Source organism: Balearica regulorum, chromosome 14, assembly GCF_011004875.1.
Source record: "Balearica regulorum gibbericeps isolate bBalReg1 chromosome 14, bBalReg1.pri, whole genome shotgun sequence".
In the NCBI taxonomy this organism is placed as follows: Eukaryota; Metazoa; Chordata; class Aves; order Gruiformes; family Gruidae; genus Balearica; species Balearica regulorum.
In genome coordinates this window covers 18,327,101-18,350,569 of record NC_046197.1, presented here as the reverse complement: position 1 = coordinate 18,350,569, position 23,469 = coordinate 18,327,101, and the positions used below count along the sequence as shown (strand labels likewise).

General features: G+C 51.4%; 1 protein-coding gene and 1 long non-coding RNA gene across 5 annotated transcripts in view; one reads left to right on the top strand and one right to left on the bottom strand.

The window, feature by feature from the left end:
• JADE2 (jade family PHD finger 2) overlaps nt 1–4,406 on the top strand; it is an 81,721-nt gene extending 77,315 nt beyond the window's left edge. For all 4 annotated transcript variants that reach the window (XM_075766220.1, XM_075766217.1, XM_075766219.1 and 1 more), the window contains one exon: nt 780–4,406. In XM_075766220.1, coding sequence (XP_075622335.1) covers nt 780–1,648 — 869 coding nt within the window. In that variant the 3' untranslated portion in view covers nt 1,649–4,406. The remainder of the gene's footprint in view (nt 1–779) is intronic.
• Nucleotides 4,407–6,427: 2,021 nt separating this feature from the next.
• LOC142603926 (uncharacterized) lies at nt 6,428–22,523 on the bottom strand. Its single transcript, XR_012837813.1, has 3 exons — nt 22,425–22,523; nt 20,982–21,195; nt 6,428–11,168 (listed from the first exon to the last, which is right to left on the bottom strand). It is a non-coding gene; the product is annotated as an uncharacterized LOC142603926 (long non-coding RNA).
• Nucleotides 22,524–23,469: the final 946 nt, after the last annotated feature.

Genomic DNA, 23,469 nt, shown 5'->3' with positions numbered 1-23,469 from the left:
TTTCTGTTGGGGGGATTGAGATTGGGTGTGCTTGTGCAGGTATGCGCCTTTCCACTTGCTAATGGGAGCAAGCCCAGCCCAAAATGCTCACCCTTGCTCTCAGACATAATTGTTAGGAAGTTTTTCAGCTTTTTCCATTCCAGCATGTCATCTCTGCTCCTCTTCATTTTCACACCTCTCGAGTATTTGGAGATGTTCTTAGACCTGCCTCCCTCCCTCCCTGCCTTTGCACACAGATCTAGCACCGGTCCCATCGCCCCACTGACCGCCTGGCTCAGGTGGTGCCCGGGGTTTTGGCAGGACGTGGTGGCATGGTGGCATGGTGGCATGGTGGCATGGTGGCAGCTGCTCCCTGGGCAACCTGTCACCCCTCGCCTGGGCACAAGTCCCGCTCTGGTAGCAGCTGCTGAATTTTGAGGCTCACACCTGGGTTGGTGGTCCTGCTGCCTTTGCACCGGAATTTATTTTCCACTCATGCTGGGGTGGGTTGGGGCTTGGCATCTTCGCTGCAGAAAGATGCTCCGTTTAGATTCGGGGAGGTTTGCGGGGTGTTGGATGTGGGAACCACTCGGGTTGTTGTGCTGTGACCTCAGTGGACCCCAAATTCAGCATTAGTGCTGGAGTAAACCCGCTGCTGTGCCCTGGTGTGGTGCGTTATGGTTGACCTTTTGAGTGTTTCTCCGGTGCCGGGGAGTTGCGGTTAAGTTGGTGGCGTTGTCAAGGGGCAGCGTGGCTGTTTCCGGCTCCTGAGGCAATCTTACACTTCTGGTTTTTTCCAGGCTTATCAACCTCCTTCCCCATCGATGGGACCTTCTTCAACAGCTGGTTGGCGCAGTCGGTCCAGATCACCGCCGAGAACATGGCGATGAGCGAGTGGTCCCTCAACAACGCCCACCACGAGGACAGCACCCCCGGCCTCTCCGAGGAGCTCCTCCAGGACGAGGAGACCTTGCTGAGCTTCATGATGGACCATTCCCTCAGGTCCCCGTTCAAGCAGAGCGAGGCCGCAAAGAAAGTGAAAAGCAAAACGAGAACGAACACTAAGAAAAAGCTGCCCAGGAGCAGCCCCCCCGCCGTGGGTGGGAGCCACCCAGAGAGCTCGGAGCCCTGGACTAACAACGCCAGCGACTTGTCGGATGATGCCACCAAGCCCTTCGCTCCCGATTCCAGACCGAGCAAGTCGGAGAAAGGGACGGCAAAGCTTCCCACCGACCGCAAAGGGACAGGTGAGGCCAAAAAGGCGGCCAAGAAGGGCTCTGTCCCAAAAGCCGGCGAGCCTCACCCCCCGGCCGGGGCGAGGGGCTGCGTCAGCAAGGAGGAGGAGGAGGAGGAGGAGGAGGAGACGCCGCGCTGTGCTCAGCCAGAGCCCAGCCCCGCGGCCAAAGTGCCTGACTCCGTAGGTAGCCCCAAAACCGTCGTGCGGTTCAAATTACCAAAGGAGAGCCGAGGGACTCGGAGGTCGCAGCCCCCCAAGCCCGACGGCGCCGGCGGAGCTCCCTTGCGTCGTTTCGACGCCGAGACGGACGGCTACTTCTCCGACGCAGAGATGAGCGACTCGGACGGGGAGTCCCGCGGCGGCAGGGCACAGCGGGGCCAGCTGGATGCAGCCGGCGAGGACATCGTCAGGATGAGCATCCTGGCATCCTAACTCCTCCCGACCGCGCCGGCTCGACGAGGCCTCAACCCAGTTACAACTGCCATGTCCGATTTCTGCCTGGTATCATAGCAAGGGGGATTTTTAATATGTGTATATAGTTGGAAATTCGGCACTGTTGTCTTTCTCTTCTCTATACGCCTGAGATACAGCTTCAGCTTCACCGACATCGATGACCGTGACAGCAGTGGTCCCTCCCCAGCTCCCCACCGGACCCCGCTTCCCGGGAACGCGAGCATCCCGGCAGGACCGATGCCGAGGGTGCCGAGAGGACGGAGGGTGCCGGTACCCGTGCTTTCTGCAGGGATGACAGTTTAATTAATGGGCATTATTTAACGAGGGGCAGACTTCTGCCTGGGATGGTTGCCCCCAGAGCAGGGAGCGAGCAGAGGGTACGGGAGCGGCCAGCTGCACGTGGGGAAATACCTACCTGCGCGCGCGTATAGGAGGAGGCAAAATAAGCGATACTAAAATAAATAATGACTAAAGCACAAAAAGCTTGTTGGAGGAAAGCGCTTGGGGTGGAAGAGAGCAACGTTACGTTTCTATTTTTAGGGGGAAAAAAAACAAAAACCTCTCAGTCATTATTTTTTCCCCTCACCTTTCCATCTGGTCAGGATCCGTCCAGGGGCCGGGATGCAAAATTTCTCCCCGTCCCTGCCCCATGGGTCGACCCCGTTGAGGTCGTTAGGAAAACTGAAGTGATTTACTCAGGTGAATTGATAAGCTGTCAGCAAGCTGGAAAATGGAAGTGTGGGGCAGGATGGAAGAGAAAAACATCCTTTAAAAACACTGTGGGGAGTCAGAGCTGGTTTAACCCGGGAGGCTGAGTGAAGTTTTTCTGCCTGTGCTTCTCTCCGATGGCCGCCGTGGTCCCACCGTGCCGGGGCGGCACATTTGAAATCCCCTTTGCACAACGAAACGCTTGGCCCCGAGGCCAAACGTACCGTTACCGAGGGGAAATGGAAACGCTTGCCTTCACCATTTTGTTTTCCTACTAAACGCTACAGTGGAAATGGTGAATTTGTTCCTCCCCATCCTTTTTTTGTTGGGTTTTTTTTTTTTTATTTTAAATCCTGGTTACAAGCTGTTGACTCGTTGTGGGAGAGTGATTCACAGAAGCTGACATTATAAATATTACAATAATTTAATGCATAAAATGTCCCCAATAAGCCTTAAATGTTGTTTAAAAGCCCATGTTACCTACAAGTCAGGCGAATTTCCATGTTTGCACTTAATTGCACCATTACTTCGGTTTTGGCTTCAAAGGTCACAGTTAAGTCGTGCTACGTGTTTTATTGGAGTGACCCCAGTGTGAGCTCAGGGAACAAAAAAAAAAAAAAAAGGAATTCACTGAAACTTTTGTTGTTGTTGTTTTTTAAAAATAAAAAATGTTTTAAAAAAATAAAAAAACAAAAAAACCAAACCTGGGACACTTCTGCAACCGGTTAAACCCATCACTAAACAAAAAAAACCTTGCAATTGTCAAACCAATCAGTCAAATAGTTTTGTGGATGCCAAAGAATATTTTGACAGTCAAGCAGCACAGCCAGAAACCGGAAACTTGTCATTACGAAAAAAATTGGAAGTTATTTAGCAACCAAGGACTAAAGACACACTCATAACACACTGCTGCGGCGTTAGGTTCCAAGCTTGCTCCGAGGGATGCTGCTGCTCCGAGACCGCATCCTGCCGTTTTGATTTCCGATGCTTTTTGCTCATTTCACTGTGAGCTTTCTTTTGAAACTCTGAGACTCCTTCAATCGATGTTTTAGAGTAGATCATCTTTATCAGCCTTCCAAAGTCCTTAAGTATTGATAAAATTGCAGCAGAGATAAGCGATGACAGCCTAGCTCATCCCAGGCATGGCGAGCGGCGGGGGCTTCGGGTCGGATGCTGAGCGCCTGCACCCAGCCCTGGCTAAGCCCAACACTAACCCAGCTGAGACTGACCGTGCCTGGGGAGGAATCTTCCTCAGATGGGAAAAATGTTACACGAGTTATTAGCAGGAAAAAAATACCACCGAACCACCACACCAACCGACAGAAAAATCAACAAAACGGGAAACACCTTTGTTATAAATTAGCATAATCCATCGAGGTTGGAAATGAAAATCTGCTCATTAATTAAGGCTCAGTATGTTCAGATAATGTTAAATACAGTAAATAGGACTTAGTTTATCTTATCAGGCTTGCTAGCTTTAGCTACAGTATCCTAGTATAAGAGTCATAACAATAATCAATATGCTGCCTTTTAATGAATCTTGCTTCCGTGTGCTTCACTCAATTATGGTTAAAAAAAAGCAATCCACAAATTTCACTGTACACAGCTCCATTCATCAGCTTCTGCACTACGTGTCTTCTCAGTACAGGAAAGCAAAAAGGGGGAGACTTTAAAGAACAACCAACCCGGCGCCGCCAGCACCAGGCAATAAAACGGTTTGAAACGCTCCCAAAACGTCAGGCATCGTATTTTGCCATCGGGAGACGGCGTTTAGGTGGGGAAAGCTAAAGGGGGCTGTGGGGCATGTCAAACCCGGGGAGAGGAACAGGGGGCGGGGGGGATGGAGAGGAGAAAAGGGGCTCGCGGGGCTGAGCAAGGGCTGGACGGCTGCGGCCGTCCCGGTGCGTCCCCTGCGCGGCGTTATCCTTGCCGTCAGCTCGCCTCGGAGCAGGGCAGCCTGGCGTTCAGGAGAGAAAAATGCACAAAGCGAGTATTTTTTGATGTTACTGTAAATGTATTTTGAAATGAATAGAAAGAAAAAAAAATATAAGGGTTTATTTTAGTAGAGAAATGTTGTCTTTTAAGCTGTATAAACTGCAGGAATCGACATTTGCACTGTCAGAGCGCCCGTTTCCTTGGAGAAGCAGCAGCCGTTGAGGATGCAAATAGCGTCGTGCCCTGCTCGTGGAGAACAGCCCCAACATCCACCCCAGCCCCGACGGCTGCGGGAGTTTCCCGAGCACAGCTCCAATTCCACACACTCATTTTCCCCACACCCATTTTCTAATTTTTTTTTTCTTTTTTTTTTTTTTTTAATTCTTGCACCTATTTTATGGAGTTCGGATGCCTGCTGTCCCACGGAGCTGGCCCCAAGGCGGGGTGCAGGATGGAGCAGGGAGGGGAGAGCGGGATGCGGGAGCAGCCGCCAGCGGGAAGATGCTGCTGCAGGGCAGGGCGTCAGGTTTGGTTGTTCTTTAAGGAAATTTCCCCCCCCGCGGTTTGCGCCATTCCACATACAAAACAGACCCACTTCACATCAGTTACAGGAAACGATATGAATGTCACAGGAGGAGAAACCCTTCTGTTTTCTTTGTTTCAAAGAACGTGATGTGCCATTTGTTAATATAAAAGAGAAATATTGAAAATATATTGAAAAGAGCAATTTTAAATTATTTTTGGCTTATGTTGCAATATTTATTTTCTTGTATTAGAAATTCCTTTGTAGAGAAAAAATGTATTTTTCATTAATGCAAAAACCTATTTCTCCTTTTTGTACATTTTCCATGTTAGTTAATCCTTAAAGCAATATAATGTTATCAAACTCGTTCTGTGTGAGACTGTATTATGCATGCTATTTGTGTTGCCTTGGAATAGCTCTGTCTGCCATTATTTTCATCCTGTTTAGATACAGTGTATGCTTTAATACACATTGGGACCATGGCCCATTGCTTATGAAAAAAAACCCTTTGCATTCCTCAATGTGTTGGCAAATGCAGTCAATAAAGCAGTGTTTTCTGTGTGCCTCTGTGTTGGTGTGGTGAGCAAGGTCACGCAGAGATTTACCCGGGGAGCGGAGGGCCCGTTGGAGCATCCATGGGGACGCAGCTCTCTGCGTGGGGATGCGGAGCTGGTCCGTCCCTGCCGATGCAGCCACTGTCTGCCCGTGAATAGCGAATTTCTGAATTTCCACTGTGTTTCCGTTTAATTCCCATTGGCAGACCTCGGCGAACCCTTGCGGAGCGCGGCTGGAGGCGTTTGTCAGTCTGGAGGGAAGACCCTAAGCAAGAGGGTGCTCGCAAGGTCCCAAGTGCCTGAAAGTTTCTGTAATTCAAGGTAACAACCTTTCTTTTGGAGACTTAAATCTTGTTTTGCAGACTTGGAACAAAACACGCTCCATGGGAAGACGGGAGGTTCGTCAGAGCGGCCCTTTGTGCCAGCAACCAGCATCGCACGCGGTGAAACACGCTGTTAACATTTGCTATTCACGGGAGCAAGGGAAAAGCTGTGAAATCCCAAATACTACAGCAGCGGGTTGCTATTTGTAACACGCTGCTTGTTTTCCTGCTGATGTGGGCCACCCGCAGGCGGGTGCTGGGGCCGACCCTCCATCCTGGGAGCGTGGGGTCCAGCGTGGCAGGAGAGGCAGGGCTCATCCCCACGGCTGTAAAAACTCTGGCTTGAATGGGACCCACATCTCCCTACACGTGCACAGGCAGCTTGGAGCCCACGGGCAAGGGTGTCCCTTCATTTCAGCAAATACTCGACCTGGTGGGGTGCCAGGAACCCCCGGTGATGTGTGGGACCCGTTAGCGCGCAGCCACTTCATCTGGACAGGCAGTCATCAAGGAATTGTTGGCCATCGGCTTTTTTGTCTTACCTTTTTGGCATTTCCTGGCCCATTTATTTTCTGTAAAATTGACCAATTGCCCAAGCTGCTGAAGGAAAATGAGAGATTTAACAGACATACTTTGTTCAATTTATTAGCAATGCGATTAATCAGGGAAATCGTGGTGCAGAGAGAAGATGGTGCTAAAACCGTCAATCTGAGATGGGTCTTCTGGGAGGTGGGGGAAGGAGAGGAGGAAATCCACCTTTAAACTACCATGGCCTTATATTTTGCTCTTAAATGAAAAGGCATAGGATCGGTTTATTGCAAACAGGATTTTATTACTGGGCTGTGTTATTGCTCGCAGTGCCTGAGGCACCCCAATGATGAGCTCAAACTCTTGGCCGGTCCACAGGTGCGATGCCCTCAGCATCATGCATGAACCCATCTGTCCAGAGCCAGTTCAAGAGTCATCTTCTGGGCAGGGAGATACTGAAGAGTTCGATTTCCTAAGGCAGGGAGCGAGGCCAGCCCACCATGCTCCTGGTTTGAGAAAAACCCCTTTGGTTTGACTCCCCTGATTTACCCTCAAGCCCTGGCGATGCCCTTGGCCCTGTGATACTCCCCAAATGTCCAAGGGAGGGGTGACACACAGCACGGCCAGGCCTGGGCGGTGTGATGCTGGGCAACATGGGGCAACGTCCTTACGAATCGGCAAGGATTTTGTCTCCAAAATATCTGACCCTCATGGAACTAGGCAAATTCCTGAGAAGCTGCATCCCAGCCTCTGGCACCTGTATTAGAGCAGAGGTGGCTGGGATGGGCTGGCTAGATATATCGTGGGAATAGGCATGGGAAATGGAGCCCAAAAGCCTGGAAGCAAAGGAAGAGAGAAGAAAATTTGGGGCATCTAAAGAGACTATGTCATCCCCGTACATCCCTCCTTTCCCAGAGAGCCCGTATGAGAGACAATAACCGAGCCGACAATGAAACCAACCCACCAACAAGAGCTCGGCTCCATATTTCTGGCTTCCTTCTTTTTTAAAAAAACACCTTCTAAAGCACCAGCTGGTTCATGCAGGAGCGAGGTGCAGGACCCAAACCCAGGCAGTACCCCCGCTGCCCATCACCACCACCAGGCGAGAGCCGCCGGCACCGGTGCCCGAGCCACCAGCCACGAGGGTCACCACTGTTTTTCCAGGCACCCAACAGAGCGGGGACAGCAGCACTACATCGTCCTTCTCTGACAGCCCAGCCTGAGAAACACTTCCCCAATAAAGTTACAAAAAGCCATTCTTATTCAAAAATACCTATTTATAGGCACCTACAGCACATCGGGTTTCCCTGTGATGCCTGCTTGGGGTTTGCCTATAGTACCCTCATCACAGATGGTGCTGAATGCCTCGATCGGGAGCGAGCAAGCGAAGAATCATTTCGGTTTAATTGCAAAATAAATGTTAGGCTATCCCCTATATGTTTTGCGTAAGGATTGCAAGTGCCACCATAAATACTAGTGGGGCAAATATGCCCCAGTGTCAGTAAATCACCGTCAACGGATGTGAAAATGAATTCATTTCCCTTCAACTTATCCTGAAAGAATTGCAGTAAGATCTCTTTTTATTGTGTTTGATTAAGTGCTAGTGGCATAACATAATTTCCCCTAACCATTAAAAACGCTGCTGCTGTACTTCTGCGTAAACGCCTCTACTGTGATGAGAGTGTATTTAATATTTACTCTTCCAAAGTTAATACATTTAGGGGAGACATTTTGTGTGCTAAAAATAGTTCCTTGGTCTTGGATTTCCATGTAGGGCTGTGAAATGATGTGTCTGCTGTGATCACAAAAGATGAATAATAATAATAACAATAAAAACCTCTAAAAAATAAACAAACCTATGACTAACCCACAAAACAAGGGAAAAATCCCGCTCCAGCCAACGCCGACGCTGGCTGAGCCAGCTGGGTTTCACAAACGCTGCCTCTGCCTTGACGTCTTGCCCGTCTCAAACTCCACTTGACGAACTCATTCCTTGTTGTTTTAATGCCCAAGTTAAAAACAGACTCGTGCGTGTGCCGTGGAGGGCTGAACCAGGCACCTTTTTTCGCGGAGGATTAGCATGGGGGAGTAACAGTGATGAAATGGGGCTGGTTTTGCTTGCAGGTAGCTCCTCCTGCTCCTGTGATGGCCCCGTATGCTGGAGATCATCCACGGAGTCGTGGTGGGGAGGTGCTCGGCCCCCCCCGGCTGAGTGTTTGGGGGGGCACAGGGTGAACCCACAGCTTTGCCCGTATCCGTCCCTCACCTGCCAGAGGCTGCCGCGGGCGCTGATCCTGGACCTTGTCTGCACGGGGTATAAATCACACGAATAGCAACCAATTTCTAGGGGAACGGGGTGTGCAGTGGTGGGACAGTTTCCCAAAGTGGTGGGACAGCGTTTCCCAAAGTGGTGGGATGGCATTTCCCAACCAGCCCCGCTCTGCTGAGTATCAGGCGCAGTGTTTTTGCTCAGGAGTAGCTGCTGTACATTCAGATGCAATAAGGATTAAAATAATTGACTGCCTGTGCTTATACTGTAAGTGGTACTTTATAATGCTGACACTGAACGCTCGGAGAAAACGCAGAGGTTAAAATATTGCTGGTACGGCTCGGTCATTAGCAGTCCTGCAATGAGCTGGAAATCGTCTGATCAATGAAATGGAGTTTTTCCTGGGAGGCAGGCAGATCAAAAAGCAAAATAACACATCTGCAGCCATAACTCCCAGGAAAATCATTCCCAGGAGGGAGATGCTGTGTTTGTTTAGGATGCTGCTCCCATCAGAGCAGGACAGCGGCTGTCCACGCGGGTCCGGACCTGCCATGTGCTCTGCCTCCATCCAAGCATCCCCCTGTGCAGGCTGGAGCACTACGAGCAGCTCCAGGCATCCTGCAAGAGAGAGAATTCCCTACGGAAAACAAGGTACTGAAACCCCTTCCAAGAACGCTCAGCTAAAAATAGGTGTTTGGTGTATGGGATACCACAAATAACACTCGTGCTGCGCGGAGGGACTGGCAGGCGGGGGATAAATTCCTGCCCTTAATAAGCAAGCAGGATCAATAAAGCATTTCTAAGAGGGAAATCAGCAATTTTCACAGCTCCAGCTTTAAAATGACTAAGTTTGGGGGATAAAACACAGCAGCAAGGATGCCAGTCCTTGTGCCACACATTCCCAAAGACAACTCGAGCCACGTGCCAGCCCGGGGGACACAGGAGTCCCCAACACCCAGAGAGACCAGCACACAGACCGGGGGTGGGCCAGTCTCGGAAGGGTTGCTTTTGGAGACCCGTGGGGAATAAGCTGATCCCAGTCTGACTGTAAATCCACCGGAGCAGCGCAGAGCCGAGCAGCATCGCTGCATGGCCAGAGGCAGGATGGGGACACACGTCCCCCGTGCCCCGAGCATCGCCTCCTCGGCACCAGCTCTTCTCTAGCAGCAGAAGGCACCCATGGATGATTTTTTTTAGGCTTTCTGAGGCGCAGGGATGCCAAGGCACGCAGTCGGGCACGGGACAGCAGCACCAACGTTTATTGGCACAGCAAGAGCCAGATGTGTGCCCAGCCGTGAGGGCTTTGGCGACTCCTCTGATCTGAAGCCTGCAAGCATCTCCCCAGTCCTCTGTGTGTGCTAGACACCAGCTATACAACCGGTTCGTATGGATACCCCAGGAGGAAGCAGCACTATTAACAGCCAAGCTCTGGGAGCAGTGTGGGCACAGCAGGGCACCGGCACAACCGGAGCCAAGAGTGTGCCGAGACAGGCCGTGCCTCCCCCGCGCCAACAGCAACCGCAGCCGCCTCTCAACAGCCCAGCAGCCCACCTGCCAGGCGTGTGCAATATTTTCCATCCCGAGCATTAGAAAATAGTCGGTGAGGATGAAGCGACTGCCCCATCTGACACCAAGGGAGATGTCACTGCCGCCTCCGGCCCACAGCTGTCTTCTACAGCCGGAAAACATGACCTGAGCTTTGAAACTCAGCAAAGCTGGTCCTCCCGGGCGTACCAGGGGGAGCAGCTCTGGTGGGAAATACTCTGCAAAGGTATTTCCATCCAGCTCCCTTCCATCCAGCAAAGGCAAAGCACCCAGCCACCAGCACGTGTTCCAGCGGAAACTAGATGCAATTATCACTTGAAGACACCCTCAAGCTGGGAAAAGACTTAACTGCAGTGCTGACATAGATTATTCTCAGCATCAGTGAGTGGCTGCAGGTAAACCGAAAATCTCTTTGGGGCATGACGTGTTCCCGCGGTGCCCAGCAAGAGCTGAGCGGGAGGTGGCTGCTCAGGCCATCGGTTCCCCAGGGGAGAGGAGGGAGATGCTTCAGGAGGGTGTTGGGGAAAAGCCCCTGAGCAGCACAGGCAGCAGCAACCACGCTGGGTCGGGAGCAGCAGAGCTGCCCGGGTGCTCGGCACGGCACCCACAGCCCGGCACAGCGCCAGGCATGCCCTGGAAAGCCCAGCTACGGTGCGATCCTGACCCACCCCATGGTCCCTCAACGGGGACTGCAAACGTCTGACAAATATAGCTTCCCTACAAAGTCATTTGTTCGACCTGTCCCCTACAAACCTCCTCTGCTGAACTGCTCTCTGAACGCCGCTGGGAGCACAGCGAGGAGCAGAGAGCAGCTCCAACCCTCAGAGGGACGATGTCCCCTCCAAGCCTGGTCGGGCTGTGCTCTACATACTTTCCAGCACCTTAAAGGACACTTCAATGAGTTTATCCACCTCAGGCCATCCAAAGTTTCCCAGATTGAACGGGGATGCGAACCCTGCTGGTACTTTACACCGTGTTGTTCTTGTTCTTGCAGATTTTGTTGCCTTTTACCTAATATTTAGATGTTGAGTGATTCCTTATTTAACCATACCATCTTATCTGTGCGATACAAATCTGCAGCTGTGACGTTTCAGGGTTATTGCCTTTGCGACATCTGTAATAACAGCAGGATGAAAAATGTCAACATGCGTATGGGACAAAGCAAATGTGTACTGACTAGTCGGGGTTGTCCTACACGGAGAGAAAAGATAACGCATTGCTCCCCATGTGACAAGTATAACAGTTGCAAGGGGAAAAAAAAGGTTGGCTCTGGGTGTTTTTATTGCTCTAGCCCTCCCTGCCCACCTCCCCTCTGTGTCTCGGCAGCGTCTCAGCAGGAAAGCTGGAAAAGAGCCTGTGAAATGCAGGGCACATTACACCAAACCATCAGGAAACCCAGCAAAGTCTGTGTCGAAATGTCCCTTTTGCAGCTCTGCTTGCAAGGTGTCATTTGGGTTTGGTGGTAAATAACTGGAGAGTAATGGTAAACTGCTCAGCTTTCATGGTGGTTTTCTCTGAACTTCTTCAAATGGAAAGCAAATTTTGGCTAAGGTGCCTTAAGAGCAAAAATTAAATGTACTTTTGAAGGCTGTGAACTTCACCGAGAGGATTGTTTTGGACTGGATCAGGGTGTGGAGCAGCAGGGAAGCTCAGGGGTAGGATGGATGCCTTTGCAGCTCCTGGCAGAAACGGCTAATGCTCCAACAGTCAGCAAAACAAAAACAGAGCCTGGACAAGATGCTGAAAAAGTGTTTGTTCCTTCATTTCAGGGGAAATGGCTTCGATAAATCAATAGATTTTTTCTTTTCCCTCTCTTTCCTCTCTGGTTTTTGTTCAGCACCGATAATGCCGGTTTCTGCCGGCGGCTCTGCTTTGCCTTCAGGGTGCGGAAGGAAGAGACCAACATACCCCAGGGGAGAACACCTCACCCTCGGGATAGCTCAGCACCCATCCGCACCGTAAGCCAAGCCCGGCTCCTCCAGGACCGTGCCCAGGCGAAGACGGAGGGGCGCAGCGCTGGTGCCTGTTGTACTAATTGCAGTGGGGACTCCGGTTTTTTCCAAACTCCTGGCCCCTGGGGACTGCTAACCCTGGAGCTGGCTGCTTCTATGGACTGCACGGAGTTAGAGCAGATTTATTTCCTGAACGAAGTATTAACCTTGGAGTAACTCTCTGCTTTCTAATAGGGGCTCATAGGATGCCATTTACTGGCTTATGAGACTGCTCGCTGGCTTTTTTTTATACTTTCAGAAAATCTTTGGCATAGCTAAGGATTCCCATCTCCTTACAATTAAGTGGACAACACCGCCTGCTTGAGCAAACAGAATTACCTGCCACTAACGAACGCACGGCCAAGTGAGCCCAAGGGCAGTGCTGCCTGCTCGCCAGAAGGAAACGCGCTTGGACCCCCACAAAAATCACATTTTGGCTGATTTCCCAGTCCGAAGGTAGCGTTTGCTGGCTGCCGAAGAAGAGACGGGATGCCGGGGGCAGTGAACTCATCATGCATTTACAAACTCATTTTTGGTTTCTGTATGTATCAATGAAGGGGATTTGTTGGCAATGAGGGAATCGTGGCATGGGGAAAGGTTTGCTGACTGGCCTTGCGCGGATCTGAAGGGCTGTACCGCTGGGGTAAATAAACAAGGAATTAGCTCGTCAATAAATGACAGGAAAGAACCAGGAGCCAGTTTCCAGCAGTGACTGACACATCTCCCGTTGACCAAAACCAGCTCGAATGAGCTTCTGCAGCTCTCTGAAGGGAAGCGGCAGGAGCAGAGGTCTTGCTGGTAAAACATCTCCGTCCCTCTCGCTTCGCGCTGTGCCTCTTTGCCTTTCCCGGGAAGGCGCGTGGGGCCGGGGCTGCGTCCCCGCCGTGGGACACGGCCCTCGGTGCAGGGCTTTCCCCCCTGAGGATGCTCCCTCGAGCTGGTACAAGCGGAAACCCAGCCACAGACAGCAGTTTTTGTCTATATTTGAGATTTTGACTCAACCCAACCTGAAAGTCAGAATGAAACTCACGGCGGGGGGCAGGAAACGGGACCTGAAAGACCAAAACCCAGAAACCCGGAGGAGGCTCGCACCCGCGCCCGGGAACAGAAGGCAGTGGGGAGGCTGCTGAGGTTGTGACACTTGCTCATCGCCCGGGACCTGCGACAGCCAGTCCCCTCTGCTCCCAAGCCTGGCCTCCCACGGGTGCTGCACCCCCTTTTAGGATGCTCTTGGCCCCCACCTGAGCAAAGGGCCGGACAGGCTCAGCTCCTCTGCAGAAGAATTTGCTCTTCATGCTGTGACACCACCAAATGTAAATCTAAATGAAAAGCGCGGAGTGAAACACTGCTGTGGCTGATCCGGTCCCAGCTCTCTCCTCTAATGACTGGCCCAAATTCCCCAGCTTTGCCCCACGAGCGCCCCGTGCAGCTGAGCCCTGCCGCAGCTCGGTGCAGCTCAGCAGGAGGGGCGGGGGGGGATGCCCAGCTACCACTCTGGCATGTGCAATTACGGCCCCAAATTATCAAGGCGGGGAAGACAACCTCTCCTTCCTAACGGGGACGAGGAGCCCGCGATGCTGCCGGTCCCAGTTGGGGCTCAGCACCTGCCTTTCCCTTCCGCAGGGCTGTCGTCTCCCCTCGGTGCGGTTTTGGCACCTTCACCTGGGGAAGGGGAGGAAGGGGAAGGCATCGCTCGGCGGCACCGAGAGCACCGTCTTCCCCGCAAAACACATGAGTCATCTCCGCAACACGCAGCCGGTGTCAGCCCGAGACACAGGATCCCAGCGCTCTGCCCACATGCTGCTGAAGACAGCCAGCCAAAATGAGCATGTTTGGCTTCCCGGCAGCACCCAGCCCCCTCCTTTCTTCCTCCCTCCACCGTTGCCACTTTCAACAGCCACCAGCTCTTCTCGAAAGGATGCTGCTTCTTTTCAGAAGGCCTTCTTTTTTTTTTTTTTTTTTTTTTGCGGTCGATTTGGGCCAGCTGGCTTCAGAAAGCAAACCCTGGGGCTTATCTCCCCCCACTCCCCGAGTTACACGCAGCTCTCCGAGCAGTTTGTGTTGGGTCTGATACGGTGGAGGGGGGGCTTTGCTCCAAGAGAGCTTCCCCTCGCCGCTGCACATGCTCTGCGCTGGCAGCAAAGCCCTGCTGAGAGCTTTCCAATGGCAGCGGTGGGGCTGGGGACGGGGCTGGGGACCCCCGGGCACACCAGCACGCTCAGCATCGCTGCAGCCCGAGGACCGTCAGCTCTGCGCACGCAGTGCTCTTTGCTTAATGATGAAAACAGCGTGAAGATGTTACCGCAGTTATTTTATGACTGCTCAAGTTTAATTGGATGGCAAAGCGGCACTCCAGGCCCGCAGGCAGGCAATCGCGTTGCAGAGCGTGCCAGAGCCATCTCTGCTCCTCCAGATGACCCTAGGTTGTCCCCATGCATCGGTCCTGGTGGATCACCCCCCCGGCCAGCCGGTAGGTGGGAGCCAGGCTGGAGCTGGCAAAATAAATCCATAAATAAATAAAACGTTCAGAAAAAAACAACACTCAGCCTACTGTAGGTAGAATTTGTCCTGCCCGGGATGGACGGGAGCAGGAGCGACCCAGAGGGATGCGGGGCTGTGCACTGAGGAGCGCGTGGAGGAGAGGCTTTCCCGGCAGCAGCAGGTGGGAATTGCTTTTTCCTGCAGGAATACGAGGCCCCAGCAAGGTCACGGGCTGGGTCCCTGGGCTGCAGCGGGGCTGGTGCTGATGAGCATCAGCGACACGATACCCGTTTAACCGCCTGTTAATCCAGCGGCCTCGCTCCCTCGCCAGCACCTCGGCTGTGCCCCACAAGAGGCAGCACGCCACGTCCACGCTTGAGTTGCTGACACCTTGAAGACCGGTGGCATGACCCTCAGTCACTGTCACCTCTCCTGCCTGTAGCTGGGAAGACCGAATTACACGGTCATGGCCCAAAGTCCAGACGGCTGGACGATGCCTTTGAGTGACACTGAAACGGGCTCAGGGTCGGTCCTGATGAACACCCCACTGGTGGGTGCTCCAGCCTGGGCACTGCTGCCTCTGGGCAGACACCCCAGCACCGGGAAAAGCATTTTTTGGAAGCACAGTACCACTGGGCTGCTTTGAAGCTGTCGTGGGGATCACACCGAGGGTCTGTGGAATGGCGTCATTGCCCTGGGACAGCCCAGGAACAGCTGAAGAAACCATCCCACCACCGCTGCGGTGCCTGCTGTGCACGCAGAGGGGCAGCTCCGTCGCAGCTCCCAGCTTCAGCACTTTTTATTGAGCGCCACATTAACCATTATTTCAGCAAACGATGCAGCAAACCACAGGGGAAGGGTGGGGAGGCACCGAAATTTGCAGGCTCTCGTTACATACAAACCCTGCTTAGCTGCGTGGCGGTTACTTACCCACGCGGTTTACGCAGAGAAATTGTGCAAATAAATATAAAGCAGCACTTGCTGTAGAGACTGAGCATAACCCACCTGATGGGAGAAAGAGCATCCCCTCTCAGCTGCCCTCACACCCCCCCGGGAGCTGCCGCATCCCCCGGCGCAGAGTCACGCAGCTCAAAAAGCACTTTGAGATCTTTTGGGGATGAAAGGCGCGGACAGCTCGAGCCGGGCTGGGGGGGGGGAAATGGTGCTTTCAAAAAAGAGGCTGAACTTCTTCTGGAAGTAATTGCAGGCACTCAGCGCGTTGGAGCAGCAGGCACAGATGGAGGCTGGGAATAACGTGGTAATAGCCCAAGCCTGAGCAGAAGGGGTTTCTACTAAGTGCGATGTTTAAACTGTAAATTTCCCACAATAACCTGCAATACCGCTCTTTGGCTTTCCTAGCGCAGATGTGAACCGCAATGTGAAATGCCTTTAAAACACAAACACGGCCTAACACCTGCTGTAACGTTTCCTATGCCACTCTCGCTGAGAGAAAAACAATAAAACAAGGCCGGATGGCATCAACAACCACCAGAAAGCAAAACTGTGGTGAAGCCGATGGATTAAAGAGCATCTCCTTACACAGCTCCCACCTGCGGGCGCAGAAGCTCTTCGGGCATTACAGCTGAGCATCCCACCAGTGCCAGCATCCGCATTTACCTGAAAGGGTTTTTTAACCTTGTAAGAGTACCTTACAGGCACAACTATATTGAATATCTTATAGGAAAAACTGTATTCATCGAATTTAAAGTTGAAAAATCCAGTTCTACATGGGAAGAGAGAGGCCTTGACTCACGTCCTTTACAGTCACGATGCACGGCCTCAGCCATCGCAAAGGCTGAGCCCTGGGGCACCCGCAGCATGGTGGGGTCCCTGCATCCCTGGGGCGGGTGCTCGTCCTCCTGGCCAGGCTGAGGGACAGGGACCGTCTTCTGAACGCCGCTCCAAGGACGTATGATTTCAGCGGGCTGTCAAGAAGCTGGAGAATACATTGGTGATTTGAATAGTGGGTTTTTACAATTATTTTTGCCTTTTGCTGATATTCCTGGGTACTGGGAGCTCTCCGACTAGGTGCTCAGGACCAGCGGAGGTGATGGGGACTGAGGCTTTCCCCACCTCGGGCCAGGCAGGACCGCAGGGAGCCCAGCTCCACGGAGAGCCACTGCCTGCACGCTGAATCCCCTGCATCCTGCTCAAATCTGCATTTGGTGCTACAACAGATGAAGAACCACTTTTCTCACAGCCATCTGACATGAAAATTATTCCTTGGGAATTTCCTGGAGCGAGGAAGCGAAAAAGCCACCCAAATCCAGGCAGAACACTGCAGAAGCCCAGTTTCCCACACAGCCTCCACCACCCAGGCAGGACCCTTCTCTTCAACCTCCTTTTCTCCCCGGGATGCCAGCACCCACTCGCAGCCCGTACACTAGTGATTTCTAACCAAAGGCCACTGCAAACGAGACCGAGATCACCAGCTCATTTTACGTTAGACACTAAACAGACATAAGATGATCACTTCAACTTAATCACATAATAATTAAGCCCTCGTATTCCTGTCATCTGCAACTGTCAACGACAGTCTGAGCGGAGCTGCTGCTCCTCTGGAAGAGCCGTCACTCATCGCTGCTAGCTTCTGAGAGGTGTCAAAATAGGGTAATTTTGCCTGCAATGCCAGCTAACGGCTGTAAACAAGCGATCGGGCTCCACTTCAGAGCCCTGCCACCCGCAGGGGCCGTGGGGATGGAGAGGTCCCGCTCGCCAGCGGGGTCCCCACGTCCCACTGGTGGCACCGGCACTGCACCCCCATCAAGTGAAGTCACCTCCTTGCCTTGTGCGAGCTGTGTAAAACATGCCTTTAAGCATGTTATTAGGAAAAGTTAAATACAAATCAGTACGTGCTTTTCCCTACAGGATGAGAAAATGAAGGCTGAGGACAGAAATGTGGGTTCTTTTACTGTTCACCCTGAGGAAGATACAATTCCCCGAGGTGCAGCTGAGCACGGCATCCACTGCCACACATCCGGAGAGCTGGACGGGCTCCGGGAGGAGACAGCGAGGAGACCATGTCCTCTCCCAGCTCCTCTGCTCATCAGGCCCAATCCTGCTCCCTCGCTGCACCTTCTGGAGCTGAACTGAACAGGCTGTACCATCCCCCCGGCAGTCCGGGAGGTCTGTACATAAACCCAGGCTTTCTCCTTCCCCTTCGGCTGCCTTCCCGCCTGGCCGAGCCACGGAGCTCCCCATGCATACACACACTGCCATTTTATTGTTAGTTATTTTTCACAAGCACCGTGTACAGCTTGCAAGGTTTCATTTAGGCTTGCTCTGCTGCCTGGCAAAATTCCTGCCAGCTTTATGGTTTCGGAGCCAGCCATTACCATTGCTCCAGCAACACCCCATCAGCTAACGGGCAGGTGGAGAAGAACATCTCATTCAATTAAAGCAATGATTAATTTTTACAGGAGAAGTCTAATGACTTATATGGAGAGTTTCCCTCACCCTTGGCCGGTGGTGCTCGTACACAGCAGCGTGCACCCACCACGGAGCTTTTCTTTCTCACTTGAACAAATTTCCTGATTAATCACCCTGGGAGCTGGCCGTGACTCACCGCCTCCTCCAAACGAGTGCCTTCCTCACCCTGACTCCCAAGGAACCTGCTGACCGCTCAGCCCTGCCTGCGGCCGACGCAGCTTTCGCCTGGTCCTTGTCAACGCGGTCCGATTTGTTTGGGCTCACCCGGCACGGCACGCAGGGAAATAAAAAGGCAAACCGGAGAGAGTCGCCGCAGCTCGCGTGGCACGTGGCACCGCGCTCTCAGGACGTGCCGAGCGGGACTGGGGGGGATCTGCAAGCAGAGGAGGCAACCTAAAACTGCTGTGAGTAAAGAGAGCCTGCTGCTGACCTTCATCCTTTATCTGCTCCGTTCTCAGAAGGGGATTTGCCCGCAGCAGCCGTGGTGCGATGTTGCTGGAGGTGGAGGCACCGTGATGGAGATCCCGAGCACCTCTTGCAGCTGGGGTTATCATCACCACGGAGCAAATCGTACTCCAATGTGCTGCTGGAGCACGAGCAGCCAACCCTGCCCCAAGCTATCCTCACCGTGTCCCCACCACGCTGACCCTGCTCGCTTGGTGATGCCACCCAGACCACAGCCAGGCATCACCCCAGGGGAGGGAAGAGAGATCCCCAAATGCAGGCACAGACATACAGAAAAAGCAAATTTGAGCAAAGCGGCTTAAATCTGCATTGCAAATGCAACTTTTTGCATACATGTGCTTTTTCAAGGGAAAGCTGTTAACCACATTAATTTTCCTGTGTAACTTATCAGACAAAATCGCTGATTTTTGCCAGGCTGTGTTGGCCCAAAATAGGTGCTCATCTGCCCTTTCTCACCCTCAAGCTAGACTTTGTTATTTGTCTTCATAGAACGATTCAGTGAACAGCTGCCAAGGATGTTTTGTTCCTTGAAAAGAATTCATTCCTCTTACACCCAGCTCCATTCACCAAAGTTCTGCAGACCATTGCACAACTCCCTCAGCTCCCAAAAAACATCACTGCTGAAAGGTTAAAGATTTTAAAGCTTGCTGCCACCTATGGATGGAAAACAGTGAGAGCAGGAAAGCACCGATCAGGCATGGCCAGCAGAAACGAAGACTGGAACTCCAAAGAAAAGACGCTGGGGGGGGATGCCAGCAGCCCTGGGCTTTGCCCCACCTCAGACAGACTCAACAAGGGCTGGAGGAGGGTATGGGGAAATTCGCTACCCATCATGTGAATACGTGTAGTACACGGAAGGAAATAAACCTTTTTTTGGCTTGTTGGATTAATTTGATTACAGTGTTTTTATTGACAGACCGTAGCTTGTCCTGCCCTTTACCTCAGTGTTCTGATGTCATTAAATCCTTTAAAAAATTGCACATATTTGCATTCAGATTGCTAGGGTGACAATTTCTGCAATAAAACTCTACAGAATATTTAAGATGGACATTTGTAGAGCCACGGAAATTAGAGAGCAGCATATTCCACCCTCGCTGGAAGAAACAGGGTTATCCGTACTAGAGAGGACACGTTATTTGTATAGCATCATACGTAACGGAGCTTTAGTTCATGGAAGAGGCTATTTGGGCCGCAGCAGGGCAAGGGGAGAGGTCAGGCAGTATTCCCAGTATTTTCTGCAGAGGTGGGACAGGAGCTCCAGCCACACACGGCTCCCCTGCCCAAGAGACACGTCCCACCCAAGAGCATCCCGCCCGCGAGCCAGACCGCACCGGGAGCCGTGCTGCCCTCGCTCAGCGGGACCAACCTTTTACCTTAAATTTGGCAAACGGAGGAGGATAGGGAGAACGATGCAGAGAAATGACCGCAATCTCATGCTATATGAGATGCTGTTATATACATCATATTTAATGCTTATACACACAGTATTCATCTTTTTTTTTTTCCTCTGCTTATCTGCATGCATGCTCCAAAAGGGGAATGCTAACTGCAAGCAGGCACAGTCTAATCCGCCGGTCTCAGGCATCCACCAAAACCATTGCATTCATCTTTAGAAAAAGATTTAATACCAACACAGGGTTAAAGATGTCCTATTATGTTATTCCTTTTTGTAATTTCATAAGCTTCAGCTTCTTGAAAAACCTGTTTTTCTTTTATCCCAAGTCATTTCGCATGAAGAAACTATTGTTCTAAACTGTGACTCATCAGTTTGCATCACCACTTTCCAAACCCCTCGGGGGCGCGCGGGCTTCGAAGCAGGCAATGGCAGCCAGCCTTTATTTACCAATAAATAGGCACTTCATCGCTTCATTGACTCATCGCTATTTAAGCCTCATTTTGTTCCTACTTCCCAACCATGAACCCAGAGCGATCATTCTGTTTGCTTTTGCAATCGTCTTTTATGCAGAGCGTTCACACGAACCACAGCTTACTGACAGTCTGTCTGCTGTTTAAATACAAATACAAAAACTTGTAAGGAGAGGCAAATATCTAATCGTTAGTGCTGAAATACCTGGAAATACCGAGTTTCCAGAAGCCAGCCTGCCATGAGGCAGAAAACACAACTGCTCCTTACTGAGACGTACCTCACACACCAGAATTCACAGGGAAGAGGAGGTCACCATCCAAATTATCCACCTCGTTGGAGCTCTTACACAGATCTTAATTATGTTTTTGAAATCTGAGTCAAAAGGAGCTCTTTTGGAGCTAGACTCCCCTCCACCACCACCCAGAGATACATCACCCCTGGCCAGTAAACGCAGCAGCAGCGCACGAGGGATGAGTGAATTTTGCATGAGCAAAACCGAGCCTTTAGAGTTTAAAGATGCAAAACGAAAGGCTCGATCCTGCTTTTCTCACCCACCTAGACCTCCATAATTTTCCTTGTCTACTTCTCCTACTGAATAAGTATCAATAAAACAAAAGAAACTAAGGAGTTTGGATGCCTTTTTTTCCTTCTATATCCCACAGTTGTCAAGACCAAACGATACTCAGCACCTTACCCTAAATATACGATGCTGCACTTTCTCGTGGGACGTAAATCACGGCTCAAATCTCCCGCAGCCGTAGTGTCGACCGGAGGCAGATGGAGCCGTGTTTGCGGAGAGCCGTCTGCAAGGTCGGGCAGCGCGCTGCTCCAACAAACTCTCGCCATGGTTCAGTTGGGTTGAGCTTCATCTCAGGGGCAGGAGGATTGCACACGGAGCAGCCTTACCACTAACAGTCAGTCTGAGGCAGAGAAAAGTGCAAGAACATCGCTTGAAAGCCGGTGGGAAAAAGGAAAAAGAATGTCCAGATCTATGACTATGATGATTTCTGTCGGGTACACCAAAAAGCAGGTTGCACACCATGATGAGCTTAATATGGGGCATAAATTCCTCATTTTCTCTAACAGTGGTACCCTACTGATGTGAAATTTTGCAGAGTTTAGTTGTTCATACCTTCCTATTCTTCTATGCTGTTCTTTATTTACCTTTACAAAGCTAATAGAAAAACTGTTCCAAAGTCACCTCTAGCCAAAATTTCCGCAGCAGTCACGAGTACTTCGTTGCTGACAGAGCTGCTCAGCCATGCAATACAGGACACAACTGTGTTTTCATAGGGGAAATGAGCTGAATTGGGGTTTCAGGTTTTTATTTGGCTCTTGAGCAGCAATAACACACCAACCCAGGGTCCTGACTGACACCTCCTCTTCTGGCACAGCTTTTCACCGAGCACCTCTCCTGCACGGCAGAGGGCTTGGGGAGGGGATACTGCTCCTTCTGCTTCACCTAATTTTTTTAGGTTTAGCACAAAACCCCACAAACTCTCCAGAGACCAGCAGTGGGAGCAGGTTATTCCCTAGGGTGCTACAGAAATACAGGCTAAAGAGAGCAGGCGCAGGGTTGCAGCGCATGCCCCATCGGCTGCATTACGCAGGAGAGATGAAGGCACATGCTGCTGGGGGAGGTTTGGGGATGTTGTGTGGGAATGGAGGGCCACCATCTGTTTTTGAAAGAATTGTCTGCTCAGGCACTTGGAGTTCAATTACCACTTCTGCAAAATGAGAAAACAGGGAACAAAGCAAATCCAGGATCACACTGATTTTTTTTTTCCCCTCCATCTTTTTGCTCTCCCTCCTTGCATAACTTTTTCACCCAGTTCCCAGGACAGGGTCTGGTTTTCCTCCCGCCTGCCAGCACTCATCTGCCCGCACAGGCAGGCTGCTGCTTGTCCCAACGAGCCCCTGCCTGGTGCAACCCAGCGCACAGCCCGCTCCCTGCCCGCTCATCCCCCCCTCTGGCAACGGGCTCTGGATCCGGGTGAGGCTGCCTAAACCTCTGTACAGCAGCAAGCTACACCGAATACAGGTGCTGGGCGAGGAGACACCGTGCCAGGGCAGACCTACGGTAGCCCTTGAGTTTTGGGGGAGGAATTCAGCATCTAGGGCAGGGAACATCACTGACCTTTGCAGGTGGGATGCAGGCTCAGCGCTGGAGCTGATGCAGAGGTGCCAGGGACAGTCCCAGTGACTGCAGGCAGTGACAGAGCTCCTGGAGAGGAGCAGCAGCAGGGGAGGGCATGGCCAAGGCAGAAGACTTGGGGCAGGACCAGCCCCTTCCCTTCCCCTCCGCAGCCTTGTACTGGTCAGTCAGTACCACCCAATGAGTGCAAGAGCAAAGCATACATGACCCATTTCTCTCATGGTTTTTTTTCATTCTTTTGCAATCTCAACACACACTTTTTTCTTTTTAATTTTGCAGAAAGGATCCACGTCGCAGCTGCACATCTGTTTTAACAAGCATTGATTTCAAAATCTGGACTGTACAGAAGAAAACATGGGGGTTTTGCGATTTTTTTTATCTAGATGGTGTCTTTGTGAAGTGCTCTTATGTCCACAAGGTGTGTGAGATTACAGAAACTCACAGTACCTTCCTCTGACCTGGCAACATACCTGGTGGTTTCTTCGCTTTATTACTTGACCTAGTTCCCTTTCAATAAACATCTTCCAGCAGCATGATGTTCTGCAGTAAGTTCAAATTCACTTTGTACTCCCAGAGAGGTGCAAGTCCAACGATAGTTGACCAGGTCAGACAAGGACTTCACCAGCACCATCTCCATGGCGTGTATTTCATAATTTCATGTTTACAGAGACATAAATAGACTCCATCCCACAGTCACATGCGTGAGGATCTGTTACACATTCTTTGCTGCAGTCAGACTTGCAGCAGCTCTGCAAACATCAACTAACCACGGCGACTAACTTTTTCAGTTTTCCTCTTTTCTCCCAAAATAACAACAGCAAACCACACGTGTAAATCTTTTATTGATTCTCTCTTGTCTTCTGCCTGACAACGGCTCTGAAAATACAAGCAGAATTTCTTCTTTGACAGAGGGCTCCCTTACAAGTTTCTTCCCCAGGATATTGAACATCAAACTGTTGAAGAAAAGCTCTCCTCAAAACAGCCTGGGGAAAAAAAAGAAAAGTCATACTGTTTTTCAAACTTAGGA